Source organism: Mobula hypostoma, chromosome 7, assembly GCF_963921235.1.
Source record: "Mobula hypostoma chromosome 7, sMobHyp1.1, whole genome shotgun sequence".
In the NCBI taxonomy this organism is placed as follows: Eukaryota; Metazoa; Chordata; class Chondrichthyes; order Myliobatiformes; family Myliobatidae; genus Mobula; species Mobula hypostoma.
Window position 1 is genome coordinate 139,572,740 of NC_086103.1, and position 20,850 is coordinate 139,593,589.

Consider the following 20,850-nt stretch of genomic DNA (forward strand, 5'->3'; position numbering starts at 1 on the left):
TTGGCCACTGAAATCTTGCAGCTTTGAGGCATTCAATAATGAAGATCAAACAAAAAAAACAGAACATTTGTTATTACAGAATTTAGGGTGTGGTCACATTGAAAGATTTCACGAGGAATGGAATGATCATACTTTATTAAAATAGCACATCCAGGCTTGTACTTAACCACAAAGAAATGTGATGACAAAAACAGGTGGTGCATGAAACATGGTGTTGTAACACAAGAGCTCCTTAAGCTGCTGAAGATTTGTATATAAATTGAGACTGTTTCAGAGCACCCATTTTTCTTTTCCCTGCTTTGTTTTGTGTTCATCTAGAGAAATCAGTCTCCCAATCAATGTCTATCAGAATGTTGTGAAATGTTTTGCTTTGTGGCAGCAGCACAGTGCAGGACATACAAATTACTATGTTACAAAAATAAGTAATAGTGCAAACGACAAGTAGTGAGGTAATATACATGGGTTCATGAACCATTCAGAATCTGATGGCAGAGGAGAAGAAGCTGTTCCTAAAATGTTCAGTGTGGACTTTCAGGCTCCTATACATCCTCACAATTGTAGTAACGTGATGAGGGCATCTCTCGGATGATGAGGGTCTTTAGTAACAGATGCCACTTTCTTGAAAATGTCCTCGGTAGCGGGGAGAGTTATGCCTGTGATGGAACTGGGTGAATCTACAACCCTCTTGGGATCCTGTGCACTGGTGGCTTCATACCAGGTAGTGACGCAGACAGTCAGGATGCTCTCGGCTGTACATCTACAGAATGCTGCAAGAGTCTTTGGCAACATATCAAATCTCAAAATCCTCATGAAGTAGAGCCCCTGGATGCCTTCTTCATGATTGCATCAATGTTTAGGGCCCAGAATAGATTCCCTGAGATGTTGATCCCCAGGAACTTGAAGGTGCTCACCCTTTCAAACATCAACTGTTTACTTAGTCTTTGGCAGAATATGCTCTGCTGCATGTGTGTCTCTAGCCATGGTACTTATTCCCATTAATACAATTATTCTCACTGATTCCTGGTACACCTTTAACTTCCACTCACTTAAATCCAAGGGAACTAGACCTGACTAACAGAAAATTATTTTTGCTAATCAGTGCCAGAACTGGAGGGATCACCCAAAGCACATGGAATCTGCTCTCACCAACTGCAATGTTCATAATTCCAAGACCACCCTGGATGACCCCAATTTTTTTATATACTGCAAGTCATACTCCTAAACACGCCTTTCCCATTTCCTCCACCATAATCCCCAGCTAGTAAAAAAAATCCTCCAGGCAAAGTTCCATCCCTTTGCCCAATCAGACCAGTCTTCCACCCATCCATCACCTACATTTTCTCTAGTTCATCTCATGTCCCTTTGTGTTGAAGAACCACATCATACTCCCTTACTCTGTTGACCATCCAACCGTTTCCTGGCTCCAATGTCAGATGGAATTTTGTGTGATTTATCCTGCGGTTCATGAAATCTGCTTTCACCATGCTTCAAGTAAAATGATCCTGGATTCTCTGTCATTACAAAATGTCTCCTCATTGCAATCTTTTCCAAAACCCTTGAACATGTTGTAACTTGAAAAATATGAGTCCACCCTTTCTAAATAGTTTGTCTGTATTGTTCCAGTTGGTGTAATTTTTACAAACTAATGAACCCTCCTATGGAATAGATACTCTTTCTCTATTCTTTAACAGTCATCAACAGTGTCTTGACACATCAACAGTCTCTGACACAAATGATCATGTTATCCTATTCTTTTGACTCCCTATCCATGGTAAGGTTGTTTCCCTACAAATGGGTGAAAGATAATATGCAATGGCCTTTCTATCTGCATGTGTGCCCGAGTCTCCTCCAATTTCTTAGTTACAGATTACTCCTGCAAAATTAAAATCATCCAAAAGACACCCAACTCTGCCTCATAATATTCTTTTGACTTCTCAACTATTCTTTGTCAGGATACTTGTTTGACACTTAACATTTGATAGACAGAATTTTCCCCAAGTTTTCATGAGCCTTTGTTGGACATCTATGAACAGTATGGGTGAAAGCAGGAGGAAGGCTAACACCGTTGAAAGTGGTTTAGAAGATCCTGGGAGCAGCAGCAGTATTGAATGGAAAATGAATGAAGAAATAAAAGATGTTCAATTAGCATGGGAACTTTAATCTTTTGACAGAACAGGTAAATCTCGTACAGAGGATGAACTTGTGGAATATATTTGGCATGTTTTTCTGGAACTAACACAGAAATAGGATTATTTAGGATGTTGTTCTAATGAGAAGGGATTAACCAGATTTCCAGTATGACAGTTAATACACCATTATAGAATTCTGAATATAGTTCATGAGGAATATTGTTCAGTCAGAAGCTAACAGACTGAATTTAAGCTAAAATAAATTAGGAAATCAGTTAAAGAGTTTCTATTGGATAAGTGATGGAAATCATTTAAATTAGTATTTAAAAATACTTAGCGAACAGACAATCAATTGAGAAAAAATAATTTAGGATTTATAGTAACCCATCTTTTGGCATTAAAACAGGTGGAGGACTTAATATAACGTACTTCAAATGTGAGCTTCACAGAACAGTCTTGTGGGATTTCTTTGTATAACCCATGCCAAAACTGACATTATCAATTTCAGATCAGCATTCTCTGTCGTGCACCCAAAACTTCCCAGTGGCTACAATGTAACACAACAGGTGATAGATATGAAATAACGGGAGGAGTTTGGGATAGTCGCTTTGGGATGGTGGAAACAGAACATGGCGGTGGTCAAAGGAATTTGGTCTGACTAGTCAAGAACACTTCTAGGAGAAGTCATGTTCCTTGTCAAATGGGACCACAACACCTCTTCAAGGGCACAGCCAGCTGTTTCTACTCTGAAGTCCTGAGATTGGAGAAGGCTACAATTGAGGCAAATGCCCCTACCTGTTCTGTCTACTCCTGTGGACAAAGGAAAAGTAGATGAAGGCTCCTCTCCCTAAGTAAAAAAGTTTCCTCCACAAGGCAGTGATCTGCAGACTCTGAGTTATACTTGCAAGAGGTAACAAAAACCTAGAATCATCCTAGAGCTGGGTTTCAGCACAATTTCAGGGGAATAGGGTTAGTAGAGACTGCTCAGTGAGTTACCTACATTGTCATAATGAAAATCACACTACAGATGAACTTTATGGGTGTTAAGACCATTTACGGGAGTTTCACAGCAGAAATGAAAAGACCATAAGACATTGGAGTAGAATTAGGCCATCTGGCCAATTGAGTCTGCTCTACCATTCAATCATGCCTGTTTTTCCCCCTCTCAACCCCTTTCTCCTGCCTTCTCTTTGTAACCTTTGATTTCTTTACTAGTCAAGAATATATCAACTTCGATTTTAAATAGACCCAATGACTAGACCTCCACAGCTGCTTGTGGGAAATAATTCCACAGAATCACCACCCTTTGGCTAAAGAAATTCCTCTTCATCTCTGTTCTAAAGGGACATTATTCTATTCTGAGGCTGTGTCCTCTGGTCCCAGGCACTCCCACTGTTAGAAAGATCCTCTGCACATCCATTCTATCTTTCAATATTTGGCACGTTTCAATTAAAATCCTTGCGCCCCCCCCCCAAAATTCTTCTAAACTCTGTGAATACAGGCCCAGAGCCAATAAACGCTCCTCATAAGTTAACCCTTTCATTCTCAGGATCATTTCAGTGAACATCCTCTGGCCCCTCTCCAATGCCAGCATGTCCTTTCTTACATAGAGAACCCAAAACTGCTCACAATACTCCAAATTCAGTCTGACCAATGCCTTATAAAGCCTCAACACTACATCCTTGAGTTTATACTCTAGTCTTCTGGAATTGAATACCAACATTGCACTTAACTTCCTTATTACCAACTCAAGCTGCAAGTTTACCTTTAGGGAATCCTGCACTAGGACTCCCAACTCCCTTTGCGCATCTGATTTCTGAATTTGCTCCACATTAAGAAACTAGTCTATGCCTTTATTCCTTCTACCCAAGTGCATGAGCATGCAATGAGTTCTATCTGCCAATTCTTTGCCAGATCTTCTCCTAATCTAAGTGCCTCTGCAGACCCCTCCCCCACTTCCTCAGCACCACCTCCCCCAAAGCTATCTATTGTTCACAAATTTGGCCACAAAGCCATCAATTAGCATCTAGCATCCAGATCTTTAACATATAGTGTGAAAAGTAGCAGTTCCAACACCAAACCCTGCAGAACACCACTAGTCACTAGCAGTCAACCGAAAGAGGCCCTCTTTATTCCCACCGTTTGCTTTCTGCCAGTCAGCCAATCTTCTGTCCAAGCTCGTATCTTTCATGTAATACCATGGCTTCTTACCCTGTTTAGAAAATCCAAGTAAATAACATCCTCTGTCTCCCCTTTGCCTATCATGCCTGTTATTTCTTCACGAAGAATTCCAACAGATTTGTCAGGCAAGGTTTCCCCTTAAGAGAACTGTGCTGACTGGCCCATTTTACCACTTGCCTCCAATTACCTCAAAACCTCATCCATAATAATGGATTCCAACATCTTATCAACCCTGAAGTCAGGCTAGCTGCCTTGTAATTTCCTTTCTTTTGCCACCCTCCCTTCTTAAAAACTGGATCGACATTTGCAATTTTTCAGTCTTCTGGAACAATTCCAGAATCTGGTGATTCTTGAAATATTGTTACTAATGTTTCTACAGTCTCTTCAGCTGCCTCTTTCAGAACCTTGGGGTGTAGTCTATCTGGTACACATGATGTATCTACCTTCAGACTTTTCAGCTTCCCAAGCACCTTCTCCTTAGTAATAGTAACTATATTCAGTTCTGCCCCTTGATACTCTCAAATTTCTGACATGATGCTGGTGTCTTCCACAGTGAAGACTGATGCAAAATACTTATTCAGTTAATTTGCCATTTCTTTGTTCCCCATTACTACCTTTCCGGTGTCATTTTCCAAAGGCTCAATGTCCACTCTTGCCTCCCTTTTACTCTTTCATATATCTGAAAAACTTCTGGTATCCTCTTTTTATATTAATAGCTTGCCTACTTTTATATTTCATCTTTTCTTCCCTTATTGCTTTTTACTTGCCAACTGTTAGTTTTTAAAAACTTCTCAGTACTCTAGCTTCTCACTAATTTTTGCTACATTTTGTGCCCACTCTTTTCCTTTTATGCTGTCTTTGACTTCACTTGTCAGTCATGATTGCCTCATCCTCCCTTTAGAATGCTTCTTGTTCTTTGGGATGAACTGCTCCTGCATCTTCCAAATTACTCCCAGAAACTCCAGCCATTGCTGCTCTACCATCATTCCTGCTAGTGTCCCCTTCCAGACAACTTCAGGCAGCCGGCTTCTGTAGTTCCCTTTACTCCACTCTAATAGCAATACATCTGATTTTATCTTCTCCCTCTCAAACTGCAGGGTGAAATCCATCATACGTATTATAATTACTGCCTCCAAAGGGTTCCTTTACCTTAAGTTCCCTAATCAAATATGGTTCATCACTCAACACCCAATCCAGAATTGCATTTTCCTTAATGGGCTTGATTACATGCTGCTCTAAAGAGTCACTCCATTGGTAATCTTCAAATTCCTTCGTCTGGGATCTAACACCAATCTGATTTTCCCAATCTACCTGAAATCACCCATGGCCATTGCAACATTGCCCTTTTTACATGACATTTCTATCTCTATTGTAATATGTACCCCACCTCCTGGCTACTGTTCGGAGGTCTATTATATAACTCTCATCTACCTTAGCAATTTCTTAACTTTACCTACAAAAATTCTACACCTTCTGATCCTTTATCACTTCTTTCTAAGGATTTGATTGCATTGTTTACATGTATCCCTGGATATCAAGATCCCAGCTGTGATCTACTTTCAACCACGACTTAGTGATGTCCACATTATATTTGCTAATTTATAACTATGCTACAAGATCATCTGCACTATTATGTTTTCTACATGCATTCAAAAATAATACCTTCAGCACCCTTTCAAATTTTGTCATCATGTTGCCTGAAGATAAATTTTTATCCCTTTCTAAATTTGTCTTATTCTTTTTTCTGGAAACTTCTGCAACCACTCCTGCCTTCTCGTTCCCTTTTGTTTTATCCATAATTTTCCAAACTGTTCAGTGCAGCCCACTACTATTGTGCCAAGGTGAACAAAGACATCACCATGAAAATGGGGAGACCAATTTTTTGGCAGGTCACCAAGGAAAGTGCTTGAGGTCACTCCATTCCAGGTTAACCTGATTTTCAACTACTCAGCTGTACTTTTGTTCAGAACTGTGTGAACTTATTTCTAGATGGAACACTACATGAGAAAATTGATCCATCTCAGGTTAACAACAGAGACCAATGATGAACTTAAAGGATCTGTTGCCAAGAATAACGTTAATCCTCTTCACAGAGAATTTGCAGAAATGCAACAAATGGAAAAAAAAATCGATAAGGGAAAATATGTCACAGTCCATAATATGCATATTAATGTCCACCTTTGGTAAGCAAATTTTGCATTAATGTAATTTTATCTAGGTTAGACTATGCTAGCAAAATTTTTTTAAGTGAAATCACACACATCAGTGCATTTCACTTTTGTCTGATATTTTCTTAAGGCCACTTGAAAACATGATATATCATGCACCACACCAATAGGGAAAAATCCATTGCTGTCCTCTGTCATGGTTCCAGAGGACTGGAAAATTACAAATGTCTCTCCATACTTCAAGAAAGGAGAGCGACAGAAGAAAGGAAAGAAAGGAAGTTAGTCTGACCTCAGTGATTGGGAAGATGTTGGAGTCAATTGTTAAGGTTGTGGTTTTGGGGGACTTGGAGGTACATGCTAAAACAGACTGTAGTTAGCATGGTTTTCTTAAAGAAAAATCTTGTCTGACAAATCTTTTGGAATTCTTTGAAGAAATAACAAGCAGGATAGACATAGGAGAATCGGATTTTGTATACTTGGATTTTCAGACGGCCTTTGACAAGGTGCCACACATGAGGCTGCTTAACAAGTTAAGAACCCATGAAATTACAGGAAAGATACTAGCATGGATAGAGCATTGGGTGATTGGCAGGAGGCAAAAAGTGGGAATAAAGGGAAACTTTTCTGGTTGGCTGCCAGTGACTGGTGATGTTCCACAGGGGTCTGTGTTAGAACAGATTATTTTTTACATTATATGTCAATGATTTAAATGACAGAATTGATGGCTTTGTGGCCAAGTCTGCAGATGATAGGAAGATAGGTGAAGGGGCTTAGTTTTGAGGAAGCAGAGAGGCTACAGAAGGACTTATAACAGATTAGGAGATTATGAAAAGAAGTGGCAGATGGAATACCGTGTCAGGAAGTGTATGGTCATGCACTTCTGTAGAAGAATTAAAGTGTAGACTATTTTCTAAATGGAGCAAAAACTTAAAAAATCTGAGGTGCAAAAGGACTTGGGAGTCCTCATACAGGATTCCCTAAAGATTAATTTGCAGGCCGAGTCAGTGGTGAGGAAGGCAAATGTGATGTTAGCATTCACTACGAGGGGACTAGAATATAAAAGGATGTAATGTAGAGGTTTTATAAAACATTGAGGCCTCACTTGGAGTATTGTGATCAGTTTTGGCACCCTCATCTAAGAAAGGATGTGCTGACATTGGAGAGGGTTCAAAGGAGGTTCAGAAAAATGATTCCACGATTGAAAGCTTATTATATGGGAAGTAACACATACAAAATGCTGGAGGAATGTAGCAGGCTATGCTGCCCGGCCTGCTGAGTTCTTCCAGAATTTTGTGTGTTGTTCTGATTTCCAACATCTGCAGATTTTCCTTGTTTGTCATATGAGAAGCATTTGGTTCCTCTGGGCCTGTACTCACTGGGATTCAGCAGAATGAGTCAGTGGGGGGGGGTGCGGGGAAGGAATTCTCATTTGAAACTATTGAATGTTGTAAGGTCTCTAAAGAGTGGATTTTCTATGGTGGGGGAATTTAAGACCATAGGGTACAGCCTCAGAATAGAGGAGCATCCATTTAGAATGGAGATGAGGAATGGTGAAAGTGTGGAATTTACTGCCATAGGCAGCTGTGGAGGCCAAGTCATTGGGTATATTTAAGGCGGAGGTTGATAGATTCTTGATTGGTTAGGCATGAAGGGATATGGGGATAAGGCAGGAGACTGGAGCTGAGAAGGAAATGGATCAGCCGTGATGAAATGGTGGAAGAGACTCCATGGGTCAAATGGCTAATTCTGTTCCTATAACTAATGGTCTCATGTTGGAATTTATTTATTTTTTTAAATACAATCCACAACTCTCATAAAATGCTCAAATAAAAACTGGGAGCTTGGCCTTGAGACATCAAATAAATGGTCCATAAGGCACACAGCAGCCCGAGTTTTCAATGCTCATTATAATGAGAAGCTCATCAATGCATCTGCCTTCACTATTCACAACATTTTTTAGACAAATCTCACCTCTGTCACTCATTACCCCGCACTTAATAGCGTTCTGTGGTATAGGGTGTTGGGACGGTCTATGACATGGAGGAGTGGGGTTACCCACATATTCACAGATCACCATTGTTCTGACCTCCATGGCAGCCTTTTGTGGTTGGCACCTTTAAGAGCTCTTCCTGTGATCGGTAATGAATGAGACAGTAGTAGTCAGCCTATCAGTTTGCTCTCAAAAAGAAACGCACAGGTCCTGTTTAACTGCACGATTCTGTGTGCAATCTACCACAGTGCTGTTTCTAATCGAGTTTTGCACAATTTCACATATATGTGTGAGGTATCTAAATGGGCGTTATTGCCCTCTATTTCTGGGCTCAAATGTGACCAAAATCCTTTTAAGTGTTTCTACCACACAGCACCAGCACATGTAGCCTCTCTTGACATCAGATTTGTTTCTTTTTCTTCAGACATCTAGAAATAGATTATCTGGCCATTTTTCTCAAGGCACAAACTGAGCCCTACAGTATATTTGCCTATATACTACAGTGATTAACTTTCAATACGAATTCATGGTCTGTGAAATAGAATAGGGTATGGTAAAATCATGAAATTTACTTAACAAGTGCATGTTCTTTCTTCCTAATTTATTATTCACTCACATTAAAAATCAAAACATTTAAACATCCATGTCTTGCATTTAAAATTATTTAATAAAAATTTATTAAAATGATGAGCCTTTTAATTACATTCATTCCCTCAATATACAAGTTTATAAATTTCTTCCCACTTTTATATTTTCCTAACTATAAAATAAAAGTGCACGCTTTGACAAACTGTACATGTGCATTTGCCTAAAAATACCGGCTTCACTTTTAGTGATAAAAGCTTTATATGGTGGCAGGTACATAATCAATACTTTTTACAAAATTCAGATGTAAGAACTGACATTCAGAAACCAGGAATATCATCCAAAGTGTTACTTCTATTTTGTACATTTGGTGCTACTGACTGGATTTGAATTTTTCGGCTTTTGTTCTTTGAAGCCCAAAAAGAGCATTACATTCAAATGCACTACTTTATTAGCAGCTCTATTTTTATATGGCAACTTTAATGTTCATTTGGTTGACAGACATAGATTATACATACAACGTAAAATCAATGATCAAACAAGGAACATGTTTGATTAGAAAATATTTTGCTACTCCCTCAAAAACATTTCAAACTGATGTACTGCTCACAGAATTTAAAGCAACAAGGACTCAAGCTCCCTTTGATAAAAATAAAATCTCAAGTGAGAACAGAAAGGACTGGAACTGCAAAACAGAGCATTCTGTGTATGAGAGAAAGCCATGTTAACATTTCAGATGTGCTCCTGCATCAGAAATCTGCTGAAAGACCTTCCCAAAATTGTAGGCTACCAATTTTTTTTAAAACCAGAAGCCCATGAATTTATGCTTTTAGAATCAATGGCTTTAACAGCTGTGATTTAGATCCATCTAAAAATGGATAAGGGAAATTCAGATGTCCCTTATGCATTTTCAGTTCCCTTTTCTGGAAGTGTACCAAAAAAAAAATCAAAGTAACCATGTTATAAGTTTTTAAAATACTCATTGACAACAGGTAATATCAATGTTCTTAGCTTTTCAGCTAAATTCGAGAGGATAGAAAGATGTCCATAGCCATCAAAGCAGATGGGATGCAGCATGATTTGTTGCAAATCAGAAAAACATTTTGCTATTCAGTCTTGTGCCATGAACAGTATTATAATGCAGATTCCTTTGCAGGAGCCGAGCAATCCAAGAAATACTCATCATCAGTAGTGGTGTCTGAGTCTGGATCTGAGTAACAAGACATCTTCCGTTCCAAAACCCCTGCTGGTGTACGATATGACTGTGGTGAAAGACTCTCCTCTGAAATTTTACTCCCTGTGGATGTTGAACTCAATAGTCTTATTATATCTGTGGGGTTTTCCTTGGGCCAGAACATTTTTATATCCACAGGAAAGTACTCATCATTCTTCACTGTCTGATCATTCATCCCTGGATCCATGTTTATTTCACTTGGGAATAGATCAAAAACATCCTCAATACTTGGGGAAGAGGCTTTCTTGTGAATCTCAGAAGGTTTCCACAATCTCTGTCGTTTCATCTTCTCCAAGTGTGTATCTTTCTTTACTGCTTCTTTAGAAACATTTCTTGTGCCTTCATTTCTAATTACTACCGCATCGCAATCAAGTCTGTTAAGGTATGAAGATCTGCTGTTATAATCAAATTCATTCCCATTGAAGGTCAGGTCAGTAAAAGACCCATAAAGTCTGTTACATTTTGTATAACTTGAAAACAAATGACTGGTCTTATCGTGTCTCTTTTGAGCAGTTGGCTTAGAATTTTGCCTGCTATCAGTGGAAAGCAAATCTTCCTGATCTCGTTCAGAAGATTGATTATAATGTGAATGAGTATCTTTAGCGATCTGGCCATATCTATTTTGTGCATTCAAAGAATTAGGAACCTGGGAGCTTGTAAACCTGGAGTAATTTTTTGAAAATCTGGCTGTTCCTGCCTGGTAATTGTTTACCAGGGGATTATCTTTGTCAATACTAAATGAACGTCCTGTGTATTGGGAGAGATTACTATGTTTTAACCTATTATCTAAAATATTAGTTTCCATGAGTTCTGAACCAATTTGATTTTTTGGAGCAGAACAGCACTGCAAGGAGTTCAGTGTATGTCTATTTGTCACGCGTGTTCCTGATATCCCACTCTCCAGCTTTAGTCCAGGGAATGTTTCCCGCCTGTATCTGATTATTTTTCTCTCTCCTCTTTTAATGTCATTGCCCTGTGGAGAAACACTGCCACTACTTGTTGAATAATTCCTGTGGTTATAGATATGTCTAGGAGACAGAACAGGTACAGATGTAGATGGTGGAGAACTGTCACTGACTAAATTATTTATTTGTCCACAATCAGCATTCCACCTTTGATCCAAAGTGCCATCTTTAATTTTCCTTGGCTTGCTCAAATATTTTCTATTCTTGCTGCATGTGACATCAATTGAAGATTGTTGGTCAGGCATAAAACCTGGTGATTGAAGGCTCACGTCATTTTTTGAGTTAATATCAATTCTTTTTGGCAATGTATCATTCCTTGGTGAGGAACTTAGAAATTCAGTACTGCTGTCTGAAGAAAACCTCATGTCATTTGGTGTCTGTAGTGAAGCTCCTTTGTTGTTTCGTGATTGAGCTTTTTCTACATTCTTGAAACCTGCTACATTCATTTCAAAGTCGCTTCCAACTGGAGAATGAGTCAATGTCTTAATTTGCTTATTTTTAATGTCACTGGGCAAAAGTTGTTGGCTAGCTGGTAATGAAAATCGAGTGTTGACTTCCAATTTGTTCCTTTGTATGCAATCATTGTTCCTTCTACCAATTAAAATTTCATCAGTCAGTTTAAACGTCCTGTCTTGATTCCTGCAAGTAAGATTAGTGGTACGACAACGAGCATCTCTTTTAGGTGAAGATGGTGCACTATTTGCTTTACACAAAAGTTTTTGGTTTGACTTCTCATTAAGCATTTTATCACAACCCATATCAAAAACTCTATTTTGCTGTCCAGTATTCTGATTCATATCTGTGATAGCTAGAACAGTTTGCAAGCCAGTTTGAAAATTTACTGCTAGTATTTTGCTGGTTTCTGTAGCATCCTTTTGTATGAATTTGTTGACAGCAGTTTTTGCACTGACAGCACCATTGTTGGGCAAATCACTCAGAGTCATAAATGAACTGCTGGAAGTCTGCTGGCTGATCATTGGGTCCAGCGATGGATTTATACACGTTGTGTTAAAGTTATCAATTTTCTTGCTTAAAATGGTGTCAACAATAAGTGATGAATGACTCAGTGATTTGTTTTTATTGCTGTGTGCTGTAGTGATAGGAGATACTGGTTGAGTAACTTCATCTCTTGATAAAACGGGTCTTCCGTTTTCACGATCATCAAGACTTTTGGGGTATACAACATCAGCAGCATAGTTTAAAACTTGATCTTGTGGCTTGTTTTCAATATTGTGTGCAATGTCTATGTGAGCCAAATGGCTAGATAGTGGAATCAGTGGTGAAGGTGTACCCTTAGTCTCACCTCCATCTTGTAGGTCATAATTGTAACCAAGTGCTCTGTTAACAATTCTGTCTTCAATATTTGACAAGCATTTCTGGATTTTATCCTTCCTGTCATGTGTAATATTTGTAAGTATACACTGTTTGTTCAATTCATCTGTTGATGAAACTGTTTGGTATTTTTCACTTGGCAGCAGATGGCCATTTTCTTTGAGTGGAGTAGTCCTTGATCTTCCTTGCTTGCTGTCAAAAGTGGTATTACCAGTCTGACATTGATCGGTCATTTCAGCTAACGAAGGAACGCTCTTTGCTTTATGTAAAAGGTTTAATTTGAATCTATTCGATGTTCTCGTACGACGATAGATGTCAGTTACCTTTGTTGTACAGTGCTGCAAAGTATTTTTTATTACATCTTTAATGTTTGCTGCAGAGGGATGATAGGTACGGGCTGAAATGACATCAGTAATCCTGGGTTTATTTTTTTCAAAAATCTCATTGATTCCTAATTCACCACTCTTCAGTAAATGAGTCAATGGCTTGTTTTGGTCTTTGCGCAAATCTGAAAGAGATTGTTGTCCATGTGGTGAAACTGGACATCTTTCTTCATATTGGTGGTGTTCTGTTGTTTTAATGCTTTCTGCAGCCAGGGTGAGTGGGGACTGGGTCAGTGACAATATTTTGTCCTGCAGGGTATTTGTAGAAGAGTTGAGCTCAGTTACTGAACGCGACTGTGTAGTTGGGGTGTTTGTTTGTAAAATCTCACTGGTTTTATCCTCAGTCATGACTGAACTTGCAGGTGAAGAATTCAAGGACTCACATTTTGTCATGTACTTGTTCTCTGTTGAAAGTGTTGGTATACTATTGGTATTTGTGGAAAGCTGTTCACCAATCAAAGTTAATGTTTTTGATTTGTCTTGTGTATTACTGTTACCAGTTCTTCTATAAAAAGTGATGCCATTGTTACTTTGAAATTCATTTTGTACATTGTTTATTCCATCTGCTGTGAGATTTGTTTGAGATGTTAGGGCAGTAGATATATTTGGTGAAATTGCATTGTGGCCTGGTGGTTGGCAATGTTCTATATTTTTTTCATTGTCTGAACCCACAGAGATGTTGTCAATAAATGGAAAATGTGTGGGTAACTTGGTTATGTTTTGCATGACATTTGAAGGCAGCTGCAAGTCAGCCAATGAATCAGAGGTTAGTAATTCACTATATGCTCTCAATCCCCTGCCCATTGTGATATCTCTACCAAGTGGGGTATGAGGTTGTGAATAGTCTTTGCTCATCCTTTCAACAGCTTTCGGAGATCTCTTACTAGTCGCTAAAGGAGATGGAAGTGCATTGTTTGTTTCATACAATAGCTTAAATTCAGATAGGTCCGAAGATGTCTTGTCATGAAGAGTTTCATCCGATGCATCATGTTGCAGTGCATCGTTATTTATTTCTATGTTAGTGGCTGTAGTCTTGCTATCAGTCAATACCTTTAAAAATGGGCTTGCAGCATGGGTTCCTGATTTGTTGTTTTCTAAATATTGGTTGATGCCTTTCCCAATATGGTTTCCATTATTGTCTAAAGGATGAACCAGGCCTTTGCTTGGATAGTTATTTGAAGTGTACCACTGAGTACTCACCCCAGTTGATGAGGTTGATGTATTAGTTTCAGCCGAATTTTCAGTTTTGCTTTGATCAGAAGACTCTTCACCAGAAGGTGGCAGCACATTTTTCTTTATATTTGGGGTAGAAATAGGAATTTCCTGCCCAAACAGCTGAACTGAAGGCAAATCCAAATTTGCTGACATCGATCTATCAGTTAAACGTTGTACAGTGTCAGCAGGGCTGTTAGCTGGATCTGCTGAAGGATCAATGCTGCAATGTTTTCTGTTGAACTTTCCCAAAGGTTTATTGAACCCAGCAGTCACAACGTGAGCATAATTGTCAAGTGAGTAATTCAGTGACTCACATCTATTGCCGAGTGTGGTTCTTGCGAGACGTGGCTGGCTGGGCACCAGATCCAAGTATGAAGATGCACAAGTAGCTTCAGATTTGTTACACTGTGTATGATCATCAGCTCTCAGCAAATAGTTTAGTTGCCTATCTTTGTTATACATCATAGACTGAGGTGAAACTTGATCGGTGACTCTGCTAGACACAATTGGAGTATTGATTTCAGATTTCAATGTCTGCAAATAGTCAAGACCTTTTCTGCTCCCACTGATACCACTATTGTTCAGACAGCGATCCTGTGACACGTATGCATTATTTGTGTCGGTCAACTGTTCAAAAACCACATTCGGTAAAGAAATTATAATGTTGACCTTGGAATCATCTGCTTGCTTGTATTCTTTAGCAATGCTTCCAATCTTGGTACTGTCATTAATGTTGGATTCCCAGTTCTGAAGTGTGCTTTTGGTACCATGTTCAATACTTGAAGAAACCCTCAAACCAAATGGAGTATCAGGTAGTAAAACAGCAGGGTTGTTCTCAGAGTGATAATCTTCCAAATCCTCGTCCATGCTCAAACTCACTGGGGAATGAAACAGCAGCTCATCTGCTTTGTTGTGACCTTTTGAAGGAGACTGCTCGCCAGTCAGCATATTCTGTGATGAAAATAGAATATTATTTCCAGGTTGGCAATTCTCAACACTTATAGTAGCCATGGTAATATCATTAAGTGGAAAATTAGTTTGTGACTTCTTTTGGCTGCCATCTACACTCGTTGCAAGAATGCATTGGCCAAATTGTGAATTTTTTGATTTTAGGTTACTATTGGTTTCAGATTTGTCCTTTGGTAAATATTCATTGCCCTCACCGAGTGATATACTTTGACTCAGCTGTGCCTTAGTTATAGTGGAATGCTGATCTTTCACCGTTTCTGAGAATGTTTCACATCTGTTTTGTTGTGCAAGACTGCTATGTCCATCATCAGGGTAGTTTTCTGATAACTTGCCTTCAAAGGTATGTGTAAAAGCTTTAGGCATACATTGCATTGTTACACTTGATGATGGGGCGATGGCCGCTTCAGGTTTATAATTTTTCACATTATCAGCACCAGCTATTTCTGTCACTCCACCACTGGTTGTGTGTGATGGAGAAGGAGATGCTTTTGTAGTAATTGGTAATGGAAGTGCATGGCTGGGTTCAGATTTATAATGGTCAACTGTCCTGTGCGCTGTTACAGCAGTTCTGCTTGATGAGTCATCCAGCAACTGGTACTTGTAGCTCAGAACTTTAGGAGCTGTAATCCTATATGAAGGCTTAATATTTTGTATGTAATTATCATCCAAAGTAAAGCTGTTGTTTGATGACAATTTTTTGTTAAAAGGCATCTGGCTCTCATAGTTTGGAGACTCTGGTGTACTCACTTCAATTGAATTATTTGTTTCTGGGCCACATTGTACAATATTATTCATGCTTTTTAAGATGACACCATCATCTTTTGAAGGATCGCTCTGCTCCGCACCGATATCAATGGAAATTACACTCGTTTGCAGCGGTGCAATTTTTGCATCTGCAGGAAGTTCACGACCCATTTCAGATTTAGTATTTTGTAACTGATCACCGCCACCCATCTGCAAGGCAGCATCCATATGGTTTGATGTACATGCTGGTCCCCCATCACTCTCCTCATCGGCCGTGGGCAGTTGTAAACCATTTACCTGAATTGGTAGTAAAGAATTGCTTCTTCCCTCAACCTTACAATCCTTATTTTCATCATTTGGCAAAGAAGCATCAGTGTCTCTTGGTGTGGCAATTTCCATTCTTGTTTTCCTCAAAGTATTCACTGAAGGGGTTTCTGGTTTTAAGCTTGAAAACAAAGTGGCCCTCTCTTTATCATCCCTACGAAGCTGTAAGGAACCATCATTACACTTTATTGGTGTAACAACATTGGTGTCATTTGACTCAGAGTGTTGCTTTCTCTTTCTGATGTTTATTGTAATATGTGAAGTAGCTCTTGGTTGACACCCTGGGCCCAGAAATGGAAGTGAAAAGCTGTGTTTCAGTTGGCTGGTGTGTAAAGAATCACTGATCTTGTCGTTTTCAGAAGTGACATTATTGTGATTTTGTAAATTAATACTGCACCTGCTGTTAGTATCTGTGGAAAGCAGAGGACGCGGATTGCATACCAGATCAGATGTACATCTGTCTTCAGATGTACTGCCGTGTAATGTAACGGCTCTGTCAGTTTTCTGTGAAGTCTTCATTAAACTATCCGACCAATTTTGCTGCGGCACCCCTTTATTACCTCTGCTGAGGCTCCTTGGTCCTGTTATTGAGCCTAACGGCGCAGGCTCACCAAGGTTGGCTGACTCACTTTCACAAATATTGTTTGCTGAACAACTTTCCTGCTTGGCGGAAATATCTTGAAGAACCCGTGACTCAACCAGAAGATCAAATAACGATGTTGTTCTTATTTCACGTTTGTTCTTTGGCAAAGAGCAAATAGAATTTGATCTTATTGGAACATCATGACTATTGATTATTGATTGATCCCAAAGCATATTTTTGGGCTGAATAGTGGAGGATGCTGGGGCAGTTTTTGAATTTGATGATATTCTATCGTCTGCCTTATAATGACCAGTGTCAACACAAGCACAATCGTCTCCTGGTTGCTCAGTAGGAAGAACATCAGAAGCCTGCCTTGCATCTTCTTCATTGCATTCAACAACGTGTGATGTTTTCTCAGTGCCTTCACTTAACTTTGCAGGATTCATTTCATCATTATTTCTGATGAATCTTGCTCGGACTTGCTGTGCACAACTTCTTATGCCTTCGTCATCTGTGGTACTTTTCTGTAACTCTGAACTGCTTACATTTTCAGTTGACGTAATTTTCTCTTGTTCATCAGCAGCTACAATATTTAAAAAATCATCAGAATATGGTAAATGCACAATGAATTTGCAAAGGAACAAAATAAAGCATTATCTTTACCCACAACATAACAAACACTAGAATTCACAGGTGTGAATCACAAACCACTGCAAGCAAGATTGCTGCTGGCAGAGAGATTAGAACAGGAAGACTGGTAAATGAATAATGTACATAAAGGAAATAACAAGAAGAGTTTTACGTAAAGCTTTTGCTTACTTACCATTGTTGGTCTTTGTTTCTGAGTAATGGCCAAGGACTTTATGGTGTTCATTATCAACAACGTGTTTATAAATGTCATGATACATAAACACTTTCCTTTTCACATGGGGAACTGCAGCTGGCTTCAGCCGTACCTGTGGTAAATTATGTTCACTTAATTGATAGTTTATTTGTGGAATTAGCAGCACAAATGACAAAATACATGCAAGTGTCCAGTCCTCAATCTAGCCACAAGCTCATTATCCATGGAATTCATCATCATCGGCCAAATGGCTTGATTGAGCTGGAATTTCCCATTCTGCTCCACTAAGAAATGGCGGTAAATGTGAATACATCTCTCCTTTTGAAATGGTTACCTATACTCTTGTGTAAAACAGAGGCATATGTAAATTCCACATTGTAAACTAATTACTTGTATTCATAAATCTATCCAAAGTTTTCATTGCTCAATAAATTTGAAGTTTAGAATTTTTCAGAGGTTAGGAATGGAGAAATTTCAAGTTACTGCTATTCTGTTACAGTGTGACTTGAGGGATCCCCTTTATTTGCTTTGATCTCTGCTCTAGCTATCCCCAATACAATGAACTGTTACTTAAATAGTTGATTCCCTGGAGGTAAACCAGCCCAACCTGAAATACTGCACAACCCTTCATTGCTCTGAAGGGAGGAGGCATGGATACCCAGCACTAAACATTTTACAGAAGATTCCTTGCCACATACCAAGGTCATAATTCTTTTGAATTTATTTTACCCTCAGGTTTTTTACCAGGGGCCAGTGCCTGCTTGATGTGAAATTGTTAGTGACAGTGTCCACAGACAAATTGCCAAAATTGTTTCCCTACATATTAATGGATAGGGAATTGTGCTCTCTCCACAGTATGGCAAGTGAAGGAAAATAAACCAACAAATCCAGATTCTGTTTGGAATTAATTGTCTAAATGAGCTTTACATTCTTTTAACATTTACTATTAATTGTCTAGGAACAATCCAATAGGTATATTTAATTGGAGGCAAAGTACAATTTATATTTTTTTAAAAATCACTATATTAAACAATTACCTGGAGTTGCTGAAACATGGTTTGTGATTCCAGCTGCAACAATTTGTGGCTACTGCACCTACCAAAACAAATACCATGTAATTAATAAAGAATGAAGTGGAAAACCAAGACTGTGGATACCAAAATATAAAATCATGGAATGCTGGAAAGGGAGAGGGGGAGGGGGAGGGGTGAGGGCGACAGGGAGGAGGGGGAGAACATTTCAGTGTAATGATCTTTCAATCACTGAACTGAAATATTAACTTTGCTTTTATCTCCACAAGGAACATGTTTTATGCAGGGCCTTTTAAATCTTCACAATGTCTCAACCACTATACAGGCAATGAACAACAGGCTATCCCAGGTACATATGCTCTACTATAAGGAAGATCCCATAACAGTATTAAGTTGAACTGTCAAACGTATAGTCTCTCCCTCTCTCCAAGGGCAACTGTTACTTTAAATATGGAAGCTGCTTTAAATGAAAGAAATTGATTCCACAAACAGTGAATTGAATAAGTAATTTATTCATCAGACCTGCTGGTTGTTAGTTAAGAACAGGTGACATCATGACACAAGAAGACAAGACTAATCATATTCTCACCTACAGCAATGACATTAGTACATTAATGTTAGCAGATGAATTATTTCCCCTTTTGTTATCTGTTAATTATGTATTTTTCCAGAGTTAAAGAATTATTGTTTAAATACAGTACGTGCTGATCAAAATGAGGGAAACATTCTGGAAACAACAGGAATACTGCAGATGCTGGAAATTCAAGCAACACACAACAAAGTTGCTGGTGAATGCAGCAGGCCAGGCAGTATCTGTAGGAAGCGGTGCAGTCGACGTTTCAGGCTGAGACCCTTCATCAGGACTAACTGAAGGAAGAGTGAGTAAGGGATTTGAAAGTTGGAGGGGGAGGGGGAGATCCAAAATGATAGGAGAAGACAGGAGGGGGAGGGATAGAGCCAAGAGCTGGACAGGTGATAGGCAAAAGGGGATACGAGAGGATCATGGGACAGGAGGTCCGGGAAGTAAGACAAGGAGTGGGGGGGAAAACCCAGAGGATGGGCAAGGGGTATATTCAGAGGGACAGAGGGAGAAAAAGGAAAGTGAGAGAAAGAATGTGTGCATAAAAATAAGTAACAGATGGGGTACGAGGGGGAGGTGGGGCCTTAGCGGAAGTTAGAGAAGTCGATGTTCATACCATCAGGTTGGAGGCTACCCAGACGGAATATAAGGTGTTGTTCCTCTAACCTGAGTGTGGCTTCATCTTTACAGTTGAGGAGGCCGTGGATAGACATGTCAGAATGGGAATGGGATGTGGAATTAAAATGTGTGGCCACTGGGAGATCCTGCTTTCTCTGGCGGACAGAGCGTAGATGTTCAGCAAAGCGGTCTCCCAGTCTTGGTCGGGTCTCGCCAATATATAAAAGGCCACATCGGGAGCACCGGACGCAGTATATCACCCCAGTCGACTCACAGGTGAAGTGTTGCCTCACCTGGAAGGACTGTTTGGGGCCCTGAATGGTGGTAAGGGAGGAAGTGTAAGGGCATGTGTAGCACTTGTTCCGCTTACACGGATAAGTGCCAGGAGGGAGATCAGTGGGGAGGGATGGGGGGGACGAATGGACAAGGGAGTTGTGTAGGGAGCGATCCCTGCGGAATGCAGAGAGAGTGGGGGAGGGAAAGATGTGCTTAGTGGTGGGATCCCGTTGGAGGTGGCGGAAGTTACGGAGAATAATATGATGGACCCGGAGGCTGGTGGGCTGGTAGGTGAGGACCAGGGGAACCCTATTCCTAGTGGGGTGGTGGGAGGATGGAGTGAGAGCAGATGTACGTGAAATGGGGGAGATGCGTTTAAGAGCAGAGTTGATAGTGGAGGAAGGGAAGCCCCTTTCTTTAAAAAAGGAAGACATCTCCCTCGTCCTAGAATGAAAAGCCTCATCCTGAGAGCAGATGCGGCGGAGACGGAGGAATTGCGAGAAGGGGATGGCGTTTTTGCAAGAGGCAGGGTGAGAAGAGGAATAGTCCAGATAGCTGTGAGAGTCAGTAGGCTTATAGTAGACATCAGTGGATAAGCTGTCTCCAGAGACAGAGACAGAAAGATCTAGAAAGGGGAGGGAGGTGTCGGAAATGGACCAGGTAAACTTGAGGGCAGGGTGAAAGTTGGAGGCAAAGTTA

The 20,850-nt window shown here is 39.7% G+C and overlaps 1 protein-coding gene across 2 annotated transcripts in view; it reads right to left on the minus strand.

The window, feature by feature from the left end:
* Positions 1 to 9,067: 9,067 nt before the first annotated feature.
* LOC134349587 (uncharacterized) overlaps positions 9,068 to 20,850 on the minus strand; it is a 58,468-nt gene continuing 46,685 nt past the window's right edge. For both annotated transcript variants that reach the window (XM_063054139.1, XM_063054138.1), the window contains 3 exons: positions 18,684 to 18,741; positions 17,626 to 17,758; positions 9,068 to 17,385 (listed from right to left, as the gene is read on the minus strand). In XM_063054139.1, coding sequence (XP_062910209.1) covers positions 10,187 to 17,385; positions 17,626 to 17,758; positions 18,684 to 18,701 — 7,350 coding nt within the window. In that variant the 5' untranslated portion in view covers positions 18,702 to 18,741 and the 3' untranslated portion in view covers positions 9,068 to 10,186. The remainder of the gene's footprint in view (positions 17,386 to 17,625; positions 17,759 to 18,683; positions 18,742 to 20,850) is intronic.